General features: G+C 39.4%; 1 protein-coding gene across 4 annotated transcripts in view; it reads right to left on the bottom strand.

The window, feature by feature from the left end:
- Positions 1-19,367, bottom strand: part of CACNB2 (calcium voltage-gated channel auxiliary subunit beta 2) — a 396,125-nt gene that overhangs the window by 156,743 nt on the left and 220,015 nt on the right. The window contains exon 1 of one of the 4 annotated variants that reach the window (XM_073334162.2): positions 14,378-14,603. The exons of the other annotated variants lie outside the window; for them this stretch is intronic. Coding sequence (XP_073190263.1) covers positions 14,378-14,410 — 33 coding nt within the window. The 5' untranslated portion in view covers positions 14,411-14,603. Of the gene's footprint in view, positions 1-14,377; positions 14,604-19,367 lie in introns of those variants that run through there. 4 annotated transcript variants of the gene reach the window in all.

Genomic DNA, 19,367 nt, shown 5'->3' with positions numbered 1-19,367 from the left:
ATATAAGTGTCCAATTCAGTATCTTTAGCGCACCAGCCTTCAAAATTTCTTGGGCTAATGTGTGTAGTCTAGTCAGGTATGCAGAAGGTGGTTCTCTAGTGTGTTGGTGAGTTTCAGAAAATTGAGCCTTAAGCTCAGATGTGTTTATGACACTTCCATATGCCTTCTCTAAAATCTCAAAGTATTCTCCAGTGGATGCCTTGCTACCAGCTCCTAAGGCCACCTTCAATGCTGGGGGTAAACAACTTTTAATCATCTTCCTTCTTTTGACTTTGTCAGAAATCTCACTGTCTCCCGTCATCTCTTTGGCTTGTGCTCACCAAGTAAGATAATCTACTTCTCCACTGGGTCTGGGTGAATTACCTGAAAAACATTTCAGTTTAAACTTCACATCAGTCACAGTTACATTGGCAGATTTCAGCACTCTCTCTAACAAAAGATGTTGCATGTCATAGCAGGAGTAGAGGCTTCTACTGGACCGCGGTCTATAACTGGTGTACCATCTGTTAACCACCTAGTCTGTCTATCACTCACAGGTGAAACCACAGCCTGTGTCTCAGTCTTGAACCCTCTGTCAGAATACACAAAATATCCCTGATTCCTGCACTGGGGTACTCTGGGCACAGAACTAGTGGGTATAAATGGCAAAACTTCAAAATGGATAGGAATCACATCCCATTTCTGCCCTAGCTTCTGCAACACACATTTCCTTCCTATGTGCATCACAGACACAGTCTTCAAATTCACAGAGAATCATATCTTTTCATTCTCCCTTCACCCGCCTCATATTAGTCACATGACCAAAGATTCCAATAGACTTTTAATTTCTGCTATACTATCAACAGGAGGCACATCAGTGACCAAAATGGTCCTATAGGGATCTAACCCTAACTGTGTGCAAGTTTCCATTATCTTAATAATGTTAATATAGTGCACAAATTCAATTATATTCAATAACACCACATTATTTTATAACTAACTGCAATATTCCTCAAAAGAATTCAGAGGTGAGGTCTGAGCAATCCTGAAGTACCTGTCTGTTTGGGCGCCAAGTGTAACCTTTGGGTGGGCTACAGGGCATTTCATTTCCCATCTTCAGTGCCTATAAAAACCCCAACTCCCATAAAAAGTAGCTGGAGACCCAGAGTTCAGGAAATCTAAGGATTTTCAGGAAGGATTGCACAGAGTCAACCGCCCCACATTCAAGTCCCAAAAGAAACTAAAGAAATGAAGTTAATTAAATAACTTTATAAAAACTTACGATGAAACAAATAATCTAATTTTTACAGAATGACATGGCTATTTTATAATCCACAGACATTATCTTCACAGTTATACATAAACATAAATTAAAAAAAACAAACTATAATCTGAACAGGTCAGTCCCTACAAAAATACAGTGAGAAGAAACTGAAAATTCCCAAAAGCTTAGGTTTTGTTCACCTAAGTCTCAGTTAGAGTCTTTGATCACCAAATCTATACAGTCTGCTGAGTCTAAAACAACATTTTCCCTCCACTTGCTTGTAGGAATTTTCAGCTGGAATCCATGCAGACTCTTCCTCTGCTGAAATCACTGCTAGCCAGTCAGCTAACTGATTAACCAACCACTCAGTTAAGTGTATCAATTTAAAGAAAACCCTGGTACAAAATGCTTTAGAGTTAGGGACAACAGCCTGCTTTCCGCTTCTGGGCTCAGCTTCTCCAAACTCACACAGGACGCATGGCCCTCTGCAAAGCAGCTGCCCTGTCTGCTTGCCCTCTTGAAATCTGACTCCAGCAACAGGAAACCTATTGGAGCAGACCCAGAACTACACACCGCATTCCAGAAGCTTCTGTATGTGGAATGCTTAATCTGCCTAGCAACAATGACCCAGACACAGTGCACTCCTACCTCGCCACAATGGGTCTTAAAGAGATATTTCCCTATTAGGCACAGGGGTTACAATTGCCCACCTGATCAAACCATACATTTCTCTGTTTTAATAAGTGAGCAAATGATATAATTTCAAAAACACGTAAAGTCTACCCAATCAAATCCAAACATACTCTTTTTCATACTCATCTTTAATACCACTGTATTTTCTAAAGCAAACTTATTATTATGTAGAGCCCAACCACGTTTGGTTTTGGCCAAGATAACTTGACTTGACTCACAAAGATACAGGACATTGCAAACTGGTTCTGGGTTGTTGTTTTTTTATTTTTCTTTTTTTTGCACCCTTGTAAAACAGAACCTTACCTATTAAAGAGAATACTGGCATGTGCACCAGATAGAAGTATTTTATTCTTTGTAAGATCAGATATATGGCATGATGATTTTTTATGTCACTGAAAATGTTATATGATTGTGGCGTGTAAGGTTTCTGAAGGAAAAAATATCCCCCCCCATCTGTGTATAATGTATTGTATAGGATAATAAAATCCACACATGTACCTGATTAAGTATCTAATATCTAATTATTGACAAATTCTGGGTCAAAGTCATGAAGTAGACGGAAAAAATTCACAAGGGTAGTTCTACCATTGATCCCTGGTTTAAGCAACAGACATCTTCTTATAGCACTTAACGAGTTCAAAGTATTTTACTGATTAATCATCTCAGCCTGTCAGGTAGTTTATTAAATTTTTTTTCAGATGGAGAAACAGAAACAGAGATCAAATGATTTTTGCAAGGCCACACAGCTAGTCATTGATATAGGTAGAATTAATATCCAAGAGTTCCTGACTCCTAATCCTATGCTGATTTCTCTAGATCATTGTTTCCCAAACCAGAGGATGGTGTGGGATTCAGTGAACTAGCTGGAGAGATGGGGTGAAAAGGGGAGTGCAGAGATATACCTCTCAAGTGTTCTTCAAAGCCTGTTTTTCTTTTTTAAAAATAAAGCCTGTAGATCTTATTGTTGTGAAGAAAACCTTCCACAGCCAAAGTGCGGACGCACCACCTTTTTTCTTTTAATTAGAAAAAGTATACAGGGTGAGAACAGTGGGTGCTTCCTGGAGAGAGGTCAGTGCAGTGGGGGGAAATGGTTGAAAACAACTGGTGACAAAATAATTCTCACACATCTCCTAAAAAGAAGATAACTAATACACAGAAAAATGGGCCAGAATATCTTCTTAATTTGTTGTAAATCAGGAGTAGCTCCATTGAATTACACTGGCGCAGGTATACCCAAGTGGGAAATCTTGATGTATTTATATTAAAAATGTATATTCCCTAAAGGTACGTCCTTCCCCCGGCATCTTTCCCATGACTGTGTCAGAGATATCTAACCTGTGTCTAACTTTGCATCTTTATTACCTCAGGAAGCCCCCTAAAGAATGTTCTGGAAGAGCCACTGGCTGAAAGGATGTAGCAGCATAAATCCTGAGGATAATCCAGGTAATGTAGAGCAGGGTTAGGGAGCAAAACAGAGGCACTGGGCTTTTGCTGATACTTCAGGATGTGCTGGATTTCCACCTAGGTCTTGGGATATCCACAGGTTCAGACAGCCAAACCCCCTACCTGCTCTGTTGGTAGGTAAATCTTGACCCAGAACAATTCAAAGGAATCTTTGTGAGGTGAACAGCAGAGTTCTCAGTGAAGTTTGTTCTTTGTCCCTGGTTTTCCATTGGGATGCAGTGGGATGACATGGCCCTTAGTCACCTAACAGGATTCTAGAATATTCTCATAGAATCAGAGAATATCAGGGTTGGAAGGGACCTCAGGAGGTCATCTAGTCCAACTCCCTGCTCAAAGCAGGACCAGACGCCAACTAAATCATCGCAGCCAGGGCTTTGTCAAGCCTGACCTTAAAAATATCTAAGGAAGGAGATTCCACCACCTCCCTAGGTAACGCATTCCAGTGTTTCACCACCCTCCTAGTGAAAAAGTTTTTCCTAATATCCAACCTAAACCTCCCCCACTGCAACTTGAGACCATTACTCCTTGTTCTGTCATCAGCTACCACTGAGAACAGTCTAGATCCATCCTCTTTGGAACCCCCTTTCAGGTAGTTGAAAGCAGCTATCAAATCCCCCCATCATTCTTCTCTTCCACAGACTAAACAATCCCAGTTCCCTCAGCCTCTCCTCATAACTCATGTGTTCCAGACACCTAATCATTTTTGTTGCCCTTCGCTGGACTCTCTCCAATTTATCCACATCCTTCTTGTAGTGTGGGGCCCAAAACTGGACACAGTACTCCAGATGAGGCTTCACCAATGTCGAATAGAGGGGGACGATCACGTCCCTCGATCTGCTCGCTATGCCTCTACTTATACATCCCAAAATGCCATTGGCCTTCTTGGCAACAAGGGCACACTGTTGACTCATATCCAGCTTCTCGTCCAATGTAACCCCTAGGTCCTTTTCTGCAGAACTGCTGCCGAGCCATTCGGTCCCTAGTCTGTAGCGGTGCATGGGATTCTTCCGTCCTAAGTGCAGGACTCTGCACTTGTCCTTGTTCAACCTCATCAGATTTCTTTTGGCTCAATCCTCTAATTTGTCTAGGTCCCTCTGTATCCTATCCCTACCCTCCAGCGTATCTACCTCTCCTCCTAGTTTAGTGTCATTTCTCATTTCATTGAAAAGTAGAATTATAGTCTGTTTTCAGGAAATTCCAGAGCTGGAAAGTTACTTTACAGAGCAAGGGCTCTGTGACCTAGCTTAAGAATTCGTATTTATATATCAGTTTACTGACATTATATTTTTGATTGATATCAAGTTTAGGACACTTCTTGCTGAGGTTTAGAGGCTGGTTTGGAAGAAATATACTGGACCTACTCATATAAACCTTACCAGAGCTTAAAAATCTATTGGTGTCAGTGGGAGTTTTGAGTGTAGACATTTGGGCCTCCACAGCTTACAGCTGGATGAAGGTAGAAGAAACTGGCCCATTTTGTTTTGGAATAAAATGAGATCCTCTATAAATGCTTGTTTATGTGGTCACAGAAATAAATTAGATGCATACAGCCATAGTACAGTTAAATGCAGAGGCTGAAACTGTATTAAAGCCCTTAAGCAATGGGAACCATTCCCCTCAACTACCCTGTAGGGCTGTTACAATGTGGATTTCATCTGGGCATCAATGGCCCTGAATTCCACAAACGTGAGAACAGGTATATGGGCATTGCCCCTGCTATGCCCAGACGCCTACATAGGTACCCTAGCTGGAAGCCAGAGTCCCAACTTGTTGCTTCCACGCCTAAGGTAGGAGAGATGAGATGACGGGAAACTGAAACATGTGACTTGGAGGCCCATGCCCAAAGAGACAATTGAGTTACAATGACCTTGCATTGGACCATTTTTAATACACCAACCACAACAATACCGCAATAAGTGTAATTTAAATCCCCAAACAAGACCTCTGGATATCAGATGGAAGGTGGAAAACAACCACACAACCTGTTGTCATATGGGGAAAAAACAGCAGCAAAGAGAAGCAGCCCACAACCCTGGCAGAAGACAGCCAGTCATTTGGCCCATCATGCTCCCTCCCCCACTTTTGTCCAATGGCAGCAGGAATGGACAGGGCGGAATCCAGCACTTGGATGCCCTGTTAGATAGTGCAAGGAATTGCCATGGGTGTAGGAGTCACTTCTCTATAGAATCATCTCCACACGTTAGAATCTATCTGTCTTTCAAACACAGTTCCTTTGCTCATACATCCTGTTTTGTATACTCAATATATCTCACTTTGTACATATCCCAAAAAACTTATAAAATTTTTTTTGGAGAAAACCCAGCTTCCAAACAATAGTATTCAGCACTTGCTGTGTATACAGATTTGTATTTCCATTAACTAATTAAAACTCACATCCTATCAGAGATAACCAAATACCACCCCCATTTTACAGATGTGGAAGTGCACAGAGTGTGTAAGTTACTTGTCTAAGACCACACAGTCATTCAGTAGTAAAGATAGGATTTTAACTCTGATGCTCCTGGCTCCCAATTCTATGCTTAATTCACTGGACCATGCTCTGCCATTCAAATTACATTCATGTGTCCTTTACATATTCCACACATCTATTTTCAGCTGCATCATATAACATAGTATTAGAAGCCATTGCCTTAGGTTATACAATAAGATGAACACTGAAAAGTCATTCCAAAATTTCAAGCTTAGACATTTATAGATTTCTGCCTCAGGTAATAAACAGATTTCTGCTATGAAAATGAAACCTGCAATCCAAATGAGCAGGCTCATTTATTAGGCTAAAGGAACAATCCTGAATTCTAATTCAGTTGATTTACAGTTTTTTTTTAATCTGCATGATAATGACAGATTACCTCTGATGAACAGAGAGGTGGACAGAGTTCTTTTCTCTGTATTTCCCATTTTTAGACTTGATTATTTCTAACCTCTTTGCCCTGTTTTCACTTAACTTATTAATTTGTTAATTAGAGGTTGACTCAAGATGAGAATTAAAATGTATCAAGTGCTACAATATCTGACCTCTAGACTTCTTCAATAGCAAAAAAGAGAGAGATGTGAATCTTCCTTTTCTCATGGCAAAATATGCCCTATAAATTGTCACATCTCAGCAAAGTGAGAATGGAATTATTACTTTCTTGTCATTTGTACTGCTGGATAATTAAGAGGGCTCAAAAGGTAGGGGGTTTAAAGTGGCATATAATTCGACTGCTGAAAATTGTCACATCCAAATTCTTATTTTAGGATCGGTTTTGAAATGCATTGGGTGGATTATCATACATTTCCACCAAAAAAAAAAAAAGAAGTAAAAAAAGAAGGTAATAGCAACTTCTCCAGTGTGGCTTAAAGAACATGAAATTGGGATCCATCAGCATTGTTTACTTGCTGTTGTGTGAGAAACTTTCTGACGTATAAGAGGAATATGTGCAAATTGTGGAGATTTGAAGAGTCTGGAAAAAAGAAATAATCTATCTTCAAACAAAATCAGGCCAACTTATTAATACAGATAAGTTAGAAGGGTTTTGAAAACTATGGAGACTACAGTTAAACCTGTCTCAGGAGAGTTGTAAATTACAAAATCTGAATTTACAAAGCAGATAACACATACACTGACCTTGGGAAAAATATGACTAAAGCTAACATGCCCCATAAAATACAATTTTGAATACATGAATCAAAGTTAACACTGAAATGATAAAGATGTTTGTACTATTCCTTTTAAGGACAATTTGAACAAAAATAAGATGGACAAATTCTACTGTCAGATATGCCAATGTAAATCTAGAATAATTTAAATAATTTGAGGAATTATTTTAAAAAGAGAGTTCAAAGATGGCTACAGACATTTGAAGATTGTAAACACCAAGAAGGGAGAGGAAATAGTTAGCAAATGTAACTAGTAATGGGATGAAACTAAGAAAGGGAAAATTATACTGAATATCACGTGTACCTTCCTGAGAGTGAGATCCTTTAGCCTATGCAATAATCTCCCAAAAAGTGGCAGAAGTCCCATCAACTAGCACATTTAAAATCAAACTGGACATAACAAATGGAACAATACTGCATTGTCAAGGAGTTAGGTGGCTGGGAGGGTTTTTTTAAGGTATTTACAATATAGACTAATGGAATATGAAAGTGGAAACAATGCAGGAAAAATGAAATGTTGTGATAATTTCCAACTGAAAATTTTGACTAAATTGATATGTTCACATGTAATATTTTGATTTAGTCAAATCAGCATTTTCTGATGAAAAACTGTTCTTTTGGAAAGTTCTAGTTATTATCTAATTAGACCTCATTCAGACATAAAAGGGGCCAAATTTCTATCATATGAAGGTGGCAACGGAGTAGTTTGCAGATGTGCATTTTAAATTAAAAATGCTAACAATACACTTGCCCTGACATGTAAAATAGCTGAAGGGAAACAGATATTTGTTAAGCAAATTATTTAATTAGAAAACTAAACATATTCAATTTTAACCTCTCATTTCTAACTACACACTACATGAATTGTAAGTTACAAAATGAACAGTAATATTCAGTGGTAAAATGTAGTGCCATATCTCTGATTAGTACAATCCAAATTCAATCACTGTTCTTTATTTAGACTGCAGAAGCTTTACAAAGGTAATGAGCATCACTTCAAGTTTTAGGAGGTAAATTATTTTTTTTCCTTACATCAGTTTCTGAACTGGCATATACAGTGCTCTTCTCTCATTTGCCTCTATCTGTTCTGAAATTAATGAAGAGTTAGAGGCAAATAACAAATTGTCATATATACCTAACCCTAGCTGACCTTAAGAGAAGCATATCTGATAACAGAAGACACGAAAGGAAATATAACCCAATGATTTTCCTAAAAAAACCCAATAAAACACAGCAATCAGAAGCAGCTCTGAGACACCTCTCCAACATTTACATATTTTTTTTAAAAGAAAACCCTATCTCCATTGCCTCAGATCACCTTAGAAAAAAGACACAGCTAGTCTGTTGTAAGCTGATTCTCTGTAGCTTTTCCAATGGCAGAGAAGAATATTTGTCATTAAGTATTAGGGTTTGCATTTCACTGATGTTTTGGGAAAGAGAAGACAGCAGGAGATAGGTCTTGCATTTAGACTTGAAGACAGATTTGTGATCATTCTTATCTCCTGAAGGAGTTTCATAGCCAAAGGTCAATCACAGAAGAGCTCTGTCTTCATGTCAACTCTTATGAAACTTACCCTTGTTGTGGACAACTGAACTGTCCCTGGTTATAAAGAAAGAAGTGGTCCTTCAGGTAGTTTGGACTCACTTGGTTCAGATATATGAAGATTAGTACCATGCCCTTGTGAACACAAGTTTGTATTCATTTGGGATTGGAGCAAGGGAGAGAGATGGCTCCAGCATCTGGTGCTGCTTAGTAAATGGACTGCTGCATTCTGGAGGACACAGGCACATTTTCAGTTGTTACGTTTTCTTTCCTAGTATAGGGTGTCACAGTCAGGCCAGATTTCAGAGTAGCAGCTGTGTTAGTCTGTATTCGCAAAAAGAAAAGGAATACTTGTGGCACCTCAGAGACTAACAAATTTATTTGAGCAACTCAAGTGAGGAATGAATGCTCGTACAGTGTTATTGAGGATTTTAACAATGTATCATTTGTCAAATGTGGCATGAGGCGATAAATTAAATTTTCCTGAATAGTGAGAGTAGCCATAATCCTCTGGTTTATCTTTTGAAATTGATCCTCGAGCAATATTCTGTCCTTCTAGCCACAAGAGCATGTCTGCTCACAACAGAAAGAACAATCTCCTGTCAGGTATCTGAGACTTATTCTGCATAGATTAAACAAGTAGAGCTCCAAGAAAAGTTGAGGGAAACGGGAAAAAGAGAAAGTCATCCAGAAAGAGACAGGGAAAGAGACTGAAAAAGACTGAGATTTTAATAATATACAGGGAAAGAATAGAGCTCCTGTTCTAAGGGAAAGAATAGAATTACAGGGGTGAAATCCTGCCCCATTAAAGTTGATGTGAGTTTTGCCATTGGAATCGGAATTTCACCCCAGAAGTTTCCATTTCTGTAAGAACAGACAAAACACATTTATCTATGGTAATTTCATGTAAATTTATCTTAAAGATACATTATAAAAGCTATACAAACTTCATTTTACTGAAAATTTTTTACTCAAATTCAGCTACACTAAGCAGGTTTAAAACAAACAAAAGGAAGTATTTCTTCACACAACGCACAGTCAACCTGTGGAACTTCTTGCCAGAGGATGTTGTGAAGGCCAAGACCATAACAGCGATCAAAAAAGAACTAGATAAATTCATGGAGGATCACTCCATCAATGGCTATGAGCCAGGATGGGCAGGGATGGTGTCCCTATCCTCTGTTTGCCAGAAGCTAGGAATGAGCGACAGGGAATGGATCACTGGATGATTACCTGTTCATTCCCTCTGGGGCACCTGGCATTGGCCACTGTCGGAAGACAGGATACTGGGCTAGACAGACCTTTGGTCTGACCCAGTATGGCCATTCTTATGTTCTTAATGTTTTCAATCTTGTTGTCTTTAATTTTATCATTAATCTCAGGTCTTGTATGTTAGAATCAAATTTTACATGTACTACCGGAATACCTCAGACTCATGTTTTAACATTATTTGAAATAAACACCAAACTTAAAAGAAAATCTACAGATTCTGTGTGTCACATTTTTGGCTACACTTTGTTGTGTAACGACTCATAGGTAATTGTTTGTGTGGGATGACAACATAACTGTCTTTTCCTCAATGCAGAACATATGGCTTCATAAACTACAGATTCATACAGAAAACTAGATACTCACTTGCCTATTAAGAATCCTGAATCAGTACATCATGTTCTAGAAATTTGCTGTGTGCAATGTCCAATTACTTCATGATTTTTAAGCAAAACACCCAATTACAAAGTCAGAACCAATTAGGAGTTCTGCCTAAATACCACTGGAATGATAAAGTCATGCATGAAATAATTTTAAATTTACAGTTCTGCATAAATCTGATCTGAGAAATGGAAAACCTGTCTTATGAAAGGAGACTCAAGGTGCTTGGCTTGTTTAGCCTAACTAAAAGAAGGCTGAGGGGAGATATGATTGCTCTCTATAAATATATAAGAGGGATAAATACCAGGAAGGGAGAGGAATTATTTAAGCTCAGTACCAATGTGGATACAAGAACAAATGGATATAAACTGGCCATCAGGAAGTTTAGACTTGAAATTATCTGAAGGTTTCTAACCATCAAAGAAGTGAAGTTCTGGAACAGCCTTCCAAGGGAAGCAGTGGGGGCAAAAGACCTATCTGGCTTCAAGATTAACCTTGATAAATTCATGAAGGAGATGATATGATGGGATAACATGATTTTGGCAATTAATTGATCTTGGACTATTAGTGGTAAATAGGTCCAATGGCCTGTGATGGGATGTTAGATGGGGTGGGATCTGAGTTACTACAGAGAATTCTTTCCTGGGTATCTGACTGGTGAATCTTGCCCAGGGTTTAGCTGATCTCCATATTTGGGGTCAGGAAGGAATTTTCCTCCAGGGCAGATTGGCAGAGGCCCTGGGGGTTTTTCGCCTTCCCCTGCAGCGTGGGGCATGGGTTACTTGCTGGAGGATTCTCTGTACCTTAAAGTCTTTAAACCATGATTTGAGGACTTCAATAGCTCAGACATAGGTGAGTGGTTTATTGCAGGAGTGGGTGGGTGAGATTCTGTGGCCTGCGTTGCGCAGGAGGTCAGACTAGGTTAACATAATGGTCCCTTCTGAACTTAAAGTCTATGAGTCATATAAGTTTGTCAAAAATATGTTTGCCCATGTAAACTCAGCAACAATTTGTAACTTAGGTTCTGGAATTGAAGAACTCAATCTTTCAGACATGAGCTTGCTCACTTATCCACAACAAATCTCTGAGGGTAATAGCAATCTACTATTTCTGTAACATTTCAAGTTTCCTTCAAGCAATACCCCACTGTAAATATTGAAATGTAGTTGCTTTTTATGACTTTCATCTCTCTCCCTGGCCAAATCTCAGGGAATTGAATTGATTTCCTTCCCTCCCCTTATCCTCCTACATACACCTAAAGAGGATACTTGGCTTTCATTCGGTTAGGGTCCAAAATCTCAACTGTATTCCTAAATCCTTACTTAACAGTAAGAAAATTCTCAGGATTCCCTTACAATGACCACAACGGCACCGCACCTTTAAGCGGAGGTTGGGGGGAGATGGCAATTTGTCTGTGTGGCTGAATGAAGAGAACAGTGTTTTATGGTGGGGGGAGGAGAGAGGTCAAACTGCTGCAAAAGGGGAAGAGGGGTGACACTGATTCATCTTGTGAAATCTGAGAGCATTTAAAAGAGATGGAAGAGTTTAAAAGGGGCAACCCATGTGGTGAAACCCCATTTCACATGGAGCCAGCTGAGGCAGCATCCACCCATCCTCTTTAGGTTTGGTTTAGACCTGCTGTGGGCATTGCACTAGCCACCCCTTTTTAGCAGGGCTGGGAAGGAATTTTTCCCTTACCCCCAGATTGGCCTAGGTAGAGTTGAGGTTTTTTCACCTTTCCTACAGCAGGTTCGGGGAAGGCTTTGTTGACATGTGGCATGAAGGGAGTTAGGCTATATGTCATTATAAGTGTGGAGCGGATGTCCAGTGCAGGTACCCCATAGGAAAGGTATACAGTGACCGGATAAATGGCCTGGTAAAGGACTTAAAAAGGAGGTGTTGGTTAAAGGCACGGAATGAGGTGTGCATTTTGGGGCTTGAGGCTCTTATGATTGGTACGGCAGGGAGCTAACCTTCCTTTCTTATAGCCCACCTTAACCCTCCTACGTGGAAGGTAAGGTCCCAGCAGTGGATTGGCTGTGGGACCTGGTTGTAAAAGGGGGGGGGGGCTGGTGGAAGCCCCCTGGAAAGTTATTGAATGAACATGGGGTTACCTGCTCTGTACACTTTTATCTGCTCTATAAACCCAGATATCTAATAACAAAGTTGCAGCCTGATTAAAACCATGTCAAATGTCTCCTGTCCTTTCAGTATAGCCAGAAAATGGCTTATTCATTTTGGGCCTCATTCTCCACTACCTGGCACCTTGTATAGTAATTTACACTTGTACAAAGAGAGTACAAAAAGGGTGTAAAATGCTACCAAAATCATATCATGTTGTACCTACTTTGTACTGTAAAGGACTACCCAAAATGCAAGAGAGTGGAAAGTCAGTCCCTCTAATGTCTTACAACTAGCACTACAGGTTATTTGTTCAATTTTCTAGTTACTAATGGATCAATAACATAATGACTAAAATTAAATGCTGCAACTTTCCAAAATCATTTGTAAAACTAACAATTTAGCCAAGAATACTGCATGCTATAACTAGGCTTAGAAGGATTAGATTTTTTTGGTACATACTGGTAAAAGTTGATTTCCCCGAGTACCCACAAACTGATGGAACAATATTGCCATTTACAATCAAGTTTACTGATAGGCAAAATAAGAAAAATGTTGCTTTAGAGTTTGATGTACGAATATTTATTTTGCCTGTTTTGACACAAAATGTAATGTCTGATGTCATTGTCTGACTTCACCCCCCACCATAATTTCCAGTAACCGTGAAACTTTATATAGATAAAAATTGAAAATGCTTAAAAATAAACATTCAATATTACCCATCAAAATTACAAAAAAAAAAATTGAATTGTGCCCAATTTAGTTATAACTGGGCACAATATTACTCCAAACTGTGGAACAATGGCTTCTTCTGTAACTGATTTGTCTGCTACAAGTTCTTTTCAATCTATTTTGTTAGAGTTTGTGAATCTTTGTGTGACTTAAAGCAGTTCAATATGTTAAGCACTGCTTTTAAATGATCTTCTCATCTGTCTTCCTATAATGCTTGAATAAACTAAAATATAACTGTCACACAAAAAAAAGCATATCTACTTAGAATCAAGAAAAATGAAAAACAATGCATTTTAAATAATCAAATTAATTCCTTGAGATTGTGGAAGTATCCAGAGCACAATAAATGGAGCTTTCAGACTTCAGAAGAACAGTACAGTTAAGTAAGTTGAGTAATCAAAACCAAAGCATCTGCCCTGCCACTTGTAATGCAGAACTTTATTTGGATGTACTGTAGGATAGCTTTCTTTCTTAAAAGGATTTTGGTTGTATCATCTTCCTCTAAAGCCTGTTAAATCCTGATCCAATCCGGCTGTGAGTTCTGTGGGTGTACAGATGTCCATCAATGCTGAATACAATGCAGCATCAAGGCCTCAGTCTGTAAAATATGCAGCCTTCTTATCCCATAAAAGTAGCAGATAACATAGGAGAGACTCTTTTCATTTTGCTCCCCATTTCGTCTTACTACATCTTTATTTAAATTTTATTTCACAAAAAGATTTATCAGAAAGGGTGCCAAATCTCATTCCATTTTTAAAATAAACTGTTTGGAAGGCAGATTTAGGCATTAAACTGAAATGTTTTGAAGTTTTCTACAAAATTGTTTTCCAGTGTTTCTACACACATACAGCCAAATCCAGACCTGCTGGAAGTGGGTACAAATACTTGGAAGTCAGTTGAGCTGTATTGAGTTATGCTATGGGCCAAATCCTGCTCCACTTATTCATGTGTACAGTGCTGTTGAGCACAGTGCTGAATTTGGCCCATATTATTCAAAGGATTCAAATCTATATTTATAGTTGTACTAACATACCTCACCCAACATGACAGAAATAAAGGCAATTTAATTTTAATCTACCAATTTGTACCTATTTCAATTTTTATGCTAAATCTAATTTTTGTAACTGCTAGACCATGGAAGAATTATGAATAAAATTACAGTAATTTATGCAAGTACAAAAACAAAATGGCATTGATCAGAAATTCAAAGCTGTATATTAACTTTTGAAAGATACTCAACTCAATAAAAGCACATTTAATTAACATCTTACCACTTCATAATCTTCACTGTCATAAAGATACATATCTGCACCTTCAGGATCTTACATGTCCATTAAGTCCCAAAGTAAGAGCGAAGCGTATCTTTAGTGTCTGTGTAAGCGATACAGCTTCTACAGCTGGAATAGAGTTTCAGTACTTGTTTCCCACGCCCAAAATGCTCTTTAAGTATTGTTCTCAGAGCCAAAAACAAACCCTCTTGCTGTAAGCAGTTAAGGAAATGGTCTGGCAAGCTACACCAGTAAAAAAAATCCACAAAGAAAAGCAGCAGCAGCAGCGCCACCAGCTAGGATGTGTTAGGTTAATCCATTCCTACAGGCAGAGCAATGCAGGGGGTGAGCTGGGGTATTCATTTAGGGTTCTGTTCTTAATCACATGTTGCTGACCTTGTACTGATTGGTTGCAAAAGGAGTGTAGTGAAAAGTAACCAGAACTCTAGTGACGTATTGTGATGAGAGAGAGCTCAGTGATATCAATGAAGTACCATTTCTATTTCTTTTATTATGAACAGACACTTAATTGATTTGTTTTCAGTAGGCATGTATAGACTCTTGGAGTAAATACTGGACTCCGATGAAGCACTCAAAATATTATTGAGAGGAAACAATTTAACTTCAAGAAATCAAGAAGAGTAGACACTTTTCAATTTGCAAACTTACTGAGCTAGCCAAAATTCAGCCCTGTGTTGACTTCAGGGGACCTACATCAATGTATATGAAAGCCAAATTCACCCCCCCAGCACTGTTTCTTCCTTACTAGGGTGGTCTCTATTACTTACATTCAAAGTTCATGATTCAAATGTGGGTTGATTCTACAGTGTTCTATTAGTGAAATACGAACAGTGTGACTTATCTTTATCAAACTGCCATCACATCATAACAGAAAATCACACCTATTGCCTCAACATTAAGGGAAAGTGTCCCAATTTACAGCACTGGGATTGGCCTAAAGCCATGCATTCACTTCTTACTCAGACAAACTTTCATTAGGCAAACTCATTAAAGTTACAATTTGTCTGAGTAAGAACTGAGAAACAAATGAATATGGACTTCAGAGTTTGGCCCACTGAAATCATTCTGTAGCTAATACAAAAAAAAAAGGGGGGGGGCACGATTTTTTTTTTAAGTCTTATTAAATATCCTTTACAAGCACAGTACAAAAGAGATATACAGGCTGCTTACTGGTAACTCTTGTTCTTTAGAGTCACCTCTGTACTTTCACACTTGTGGGATATGGCACCCCCGGTGTCAAATCCAAGAACCCCTACCAAAGCAGCATCTGTTGGAGTTGCACAAATACCACCTACTGATGTCAATGGCCAATGTCTGAGTACATATAAAGGAGTGCAACCCTTACCCACACAAGGCAAAGAGCATTAGGAACCTCATGCCCTCTGTTTGACAGATCTTAGCCCCCTGTTTAGATTAGTTTCCTTTATCTGTCTATGCCACTAATGGGAATGCACAGAGGCCCCTGAAGTATATTTATGTAGTGAATGGGTAACCATTGAAAGAGGAAATACTTGTGCCCTGGAAACAGGCAATTTAATTTGAGCCCTGTTTAAAATGGTTAAAAGTACTAGGAATATGGGGTTACAGAAAATCAGGCGCAGTTTGTTGTTTTACTCCATGTTAGGCCAGGCCTTGGATACTAAGTACTGTAAAGGAGAAGAAAAATGTCAAAAAAATGTCAGGCTTTCTGTTATTGGGCTATGGAATCTAATTGTCCATCAGTGTTTAATTGTTTGAGACATTTCAGGTGGAACCCTGTTTCAAACAGACCCCCAAATCACTCTGCACTGTGCATTGCAGGTGTTTGTACTATCTGAAGTAATAAAGAATCCTGTGCCTTTGAAGGACAGACCCTGAGTCTGAAAAGTGTATCATATTCACACATGTTCAGTAGAGACTTACTAGAGCTGAACCTCAGAAGAGTCTATCCTCACTGAGCATGCTTGAGCTTCTCACAGCTCCTTGTGCTGACCAGACTGCACATGCACCATCCCCACAGAGCAACTCAGCATGCCCATTCCAGGTCTATAGGGACAAAGCCAGACTCCCAGCAGCTCTGGATTGGGGTGGGGCAGGGTACCAGAACTAAGAGCAGAGAACTTGCCCCTCCTCTGCTCTCAGAGACCTCCTTGCTAAAGTCCGGGCAGCCTGGAAGAGGAAGCCATCTCATTTGAATACAGAGAGGACCAAAGCCAGACTGGAGAGAGGGAAAGGGACAAGGAGTCTGATGAAACTGGGACCAAAGATGGATGAGGAGGTGGCAAAACTGGGACTGGCAGCCTGGGCGGGCAAGGAGATCTGGTGAGGGTGTGTGCTGGTGAGGGAAACATTGGTGGGAGACGAGAAGCCCATTTGCTTGGGGGGGAAAAAGAGGAGAAACTTAGATTAGACAAGGAGCTAGAGGGAGGAGGAGAAGACAGGGACTGCCTGGACAAGGAGATTGGAGGTACAAATGTGGGGGGGGGGGAATAAGGAAGAGGAGATAGCTCTGATAAGGAGTTGGGTTGTGAGGGGAGAACTGGGACTCGCTGGACAAGGATAATAGGACTGGGACAAGAACAATAACTTAATTAAAGGTTGGTTGCCAATGGCACTTCTAGAGAACAAAAATCCATGAACAGTTGAAGAACATTCCCCACCTCCATATGTGAACAAATTCACTACCTTTGTCTCCTCTGTATGTTCCTGTAGATTTTGTTCCCTTCATAACATAAAAAAATGTCAAATGCTATTAAAAATATTTGGCTCAAAACCCAGGCTGTCATTTCTGAAGTTATGCCATGTGTACCAATCTCCATTCCCTGCTTCATGTTGACTTTCCAAATGATCTAATAATGTAGCTGGATTAGCAGAAGGACCTGGTATTTAAGCCCTGGCCAATGTCTATGTAGCATGGCTATGAATTCCCTACAATATAAATAACTTTGTATATCATAATATATAGTGCCTTTGGGAAAAACAAATTGAAAAATCGCTGACATGGCTGTCAAGGTTAATAGACTAAACAGACGCTGCTCAATAAACATGAAGCGCTCAACTTGTATTCAACAGCACATGCTATTTTTTCCTACAGGAACTTGAATGGAAAGCAATTGAAGCTCTAGTACCTAAACCAGATTCAAGTTAGTGAAGAATGTCAACAGTTCGTAACTCTCACTTGTGTAGTTAGCAACAAAATTGGTTTCCTGTAAACATCTTTTACGTCTCCTAAGAACAGAACTTCAGCAACATTATTTATGATTTGACGACTTTTCATTTACCTGCAATAGAGAACTCATGAGAACTTATCTCACCCCAAAATGGGAATCTGAGGAGCCCAAGATTTTCCTCATGGATGACCTGCCTTCCCCACTCAACCACCTCCAACCAACTCATCAACACCACTGTCACCGAAACCCTGGAATTTCTCTCTATTATTTGGACAGATAAAATTGATTGCAAATACATTTAATTTTTTTTAAATCAGCAAATTGTAAACTCCTGACTAAATAGATTAGAACAAATATCGGGGCTCAAAACCTTTTTTCTATGAAGCTTACCCGGAGTCTCTATTCAATATCACTTTCACTGCTACCGCAACTGCAGAACCACTGAAAGCTCTATAAGACTGCATTACAGGAAGAAATAAAGGAAACTTCTACATGAGAGAACAAGAAAATGAACTTTAGGACTAATATTCTTTTTTTTAATATGAACAAATTCCCATGCACTTGAGATTAAAATATATCTAATAATAGGCTTTTGGCATTGCCATACAAGTCTATACTAATGAATAAGGTTAAAAGCTGAGTGAAAAATATAAACTGGCTTCAAAATTATACTTTATGTAAATATATTTCTTTGTTACTCATTCCGTATCAACTGAGGCTATGTCTACCCTGCAAGCTAGGGGTGTGATTCCCAGCTTGCTAAAAATAATGTAGCCATGGTAGCACAGGCAGCAGCAGCATGGGCAAGCTGCCCTGAGTATGTTCTGTCCCCTCGAGTGGCACCAAGATCACTTAGAGATTAATGAGTCTGCCACAACCTTCACTAACAGCCATGTGGCTCTTAGCTCATGCAATAGAGGCTCATACACTAAGCTCCAGAGGTCCCAGGTTCAATCCTGCCCACCAACAACCGGGGTCTTTCGGTGTTTTATGTACCCAGGGTGTTCAGGTGGATTTGTATTTGGGGTGGCTAGTCCATGCCACCGCTGCCAATTCCTGTGCTACCACAACTATGCCACTATTTTTAGCATGCTAGCTCGATAAGAGCGAGGGCAAGTGGCTTTGCAAGCTGAGAATTGTCGCCTGAGTGTGATATGATGTAACTTTGCTATAGCAGTTTCGATAGGAAAATGCAGGCCCTGGAAACTGTGTTTCACTTGTCACCTGTTGCTCCACTACAACAATATTTTCCCCCTTTTTCTTCTTTTTTGCATTATTTTTCTGTCATTCAAGACAGTCTGCCTTCCACTCCTCAGCAAACTCACACAGCATGTTAAGAGGTGCAGATCAGAGTTAAACTGCAGCCATTAAGTTGTACATAATTTGCCCCCTATTGTAGCAGTCCTCGCTAGTGACCATGTTGCAAATCATTCTCGCTTATAGCCTCCTTTCTCCTTCACCACAGTTGCGGATGCAGAGTTGTTTCAGAAAAAAATGGAAGTAGTCAGTGCCTTTAAGGTACAATCCCATGGCATGGCATGGCATGCACAGAGCATTGCCCCAAAGGGGCTCACAGAGGTATTCTGCACTGATCTCAAGGACTCTTTGAGCTCCCTTAGCACTGAGATTATATCTGGCCTTATGTACAAACGCCATCATCTGCAATATAAGTCCACACACAATTTGGCCAGTTTGTAAATTTATTTTAGGAATGGTATATGCCTCAAATATGGCTGCTGAGATTGACAAGAATTATTGTAATTTGAAATGTATTAATGTTTATTAGATATAAAATTCTTGGACTGAACACATTTTTAAATGAC

The sequence above is a fragment of the Lepidochelys kempii genome, chromosome 2 (genome assembly GCF_965140285.1).
Source record: "Lepidochelys kempii isolate rLepKem1 chromosome 2, rLepKem1.hap1, whole genome shotgun sequence".
In the NCBI taxonomy this organism is placed as follows: Eukaryota; Metazoa; Chordata; order Testudines; family Cheloniidae; genus Lepidochelys; species Lepidochelys kempii.
Note: the sequence above shows the minus strand (reverse complement) of the source record. Positions and strands in the feature narration are given on the sequence as shown.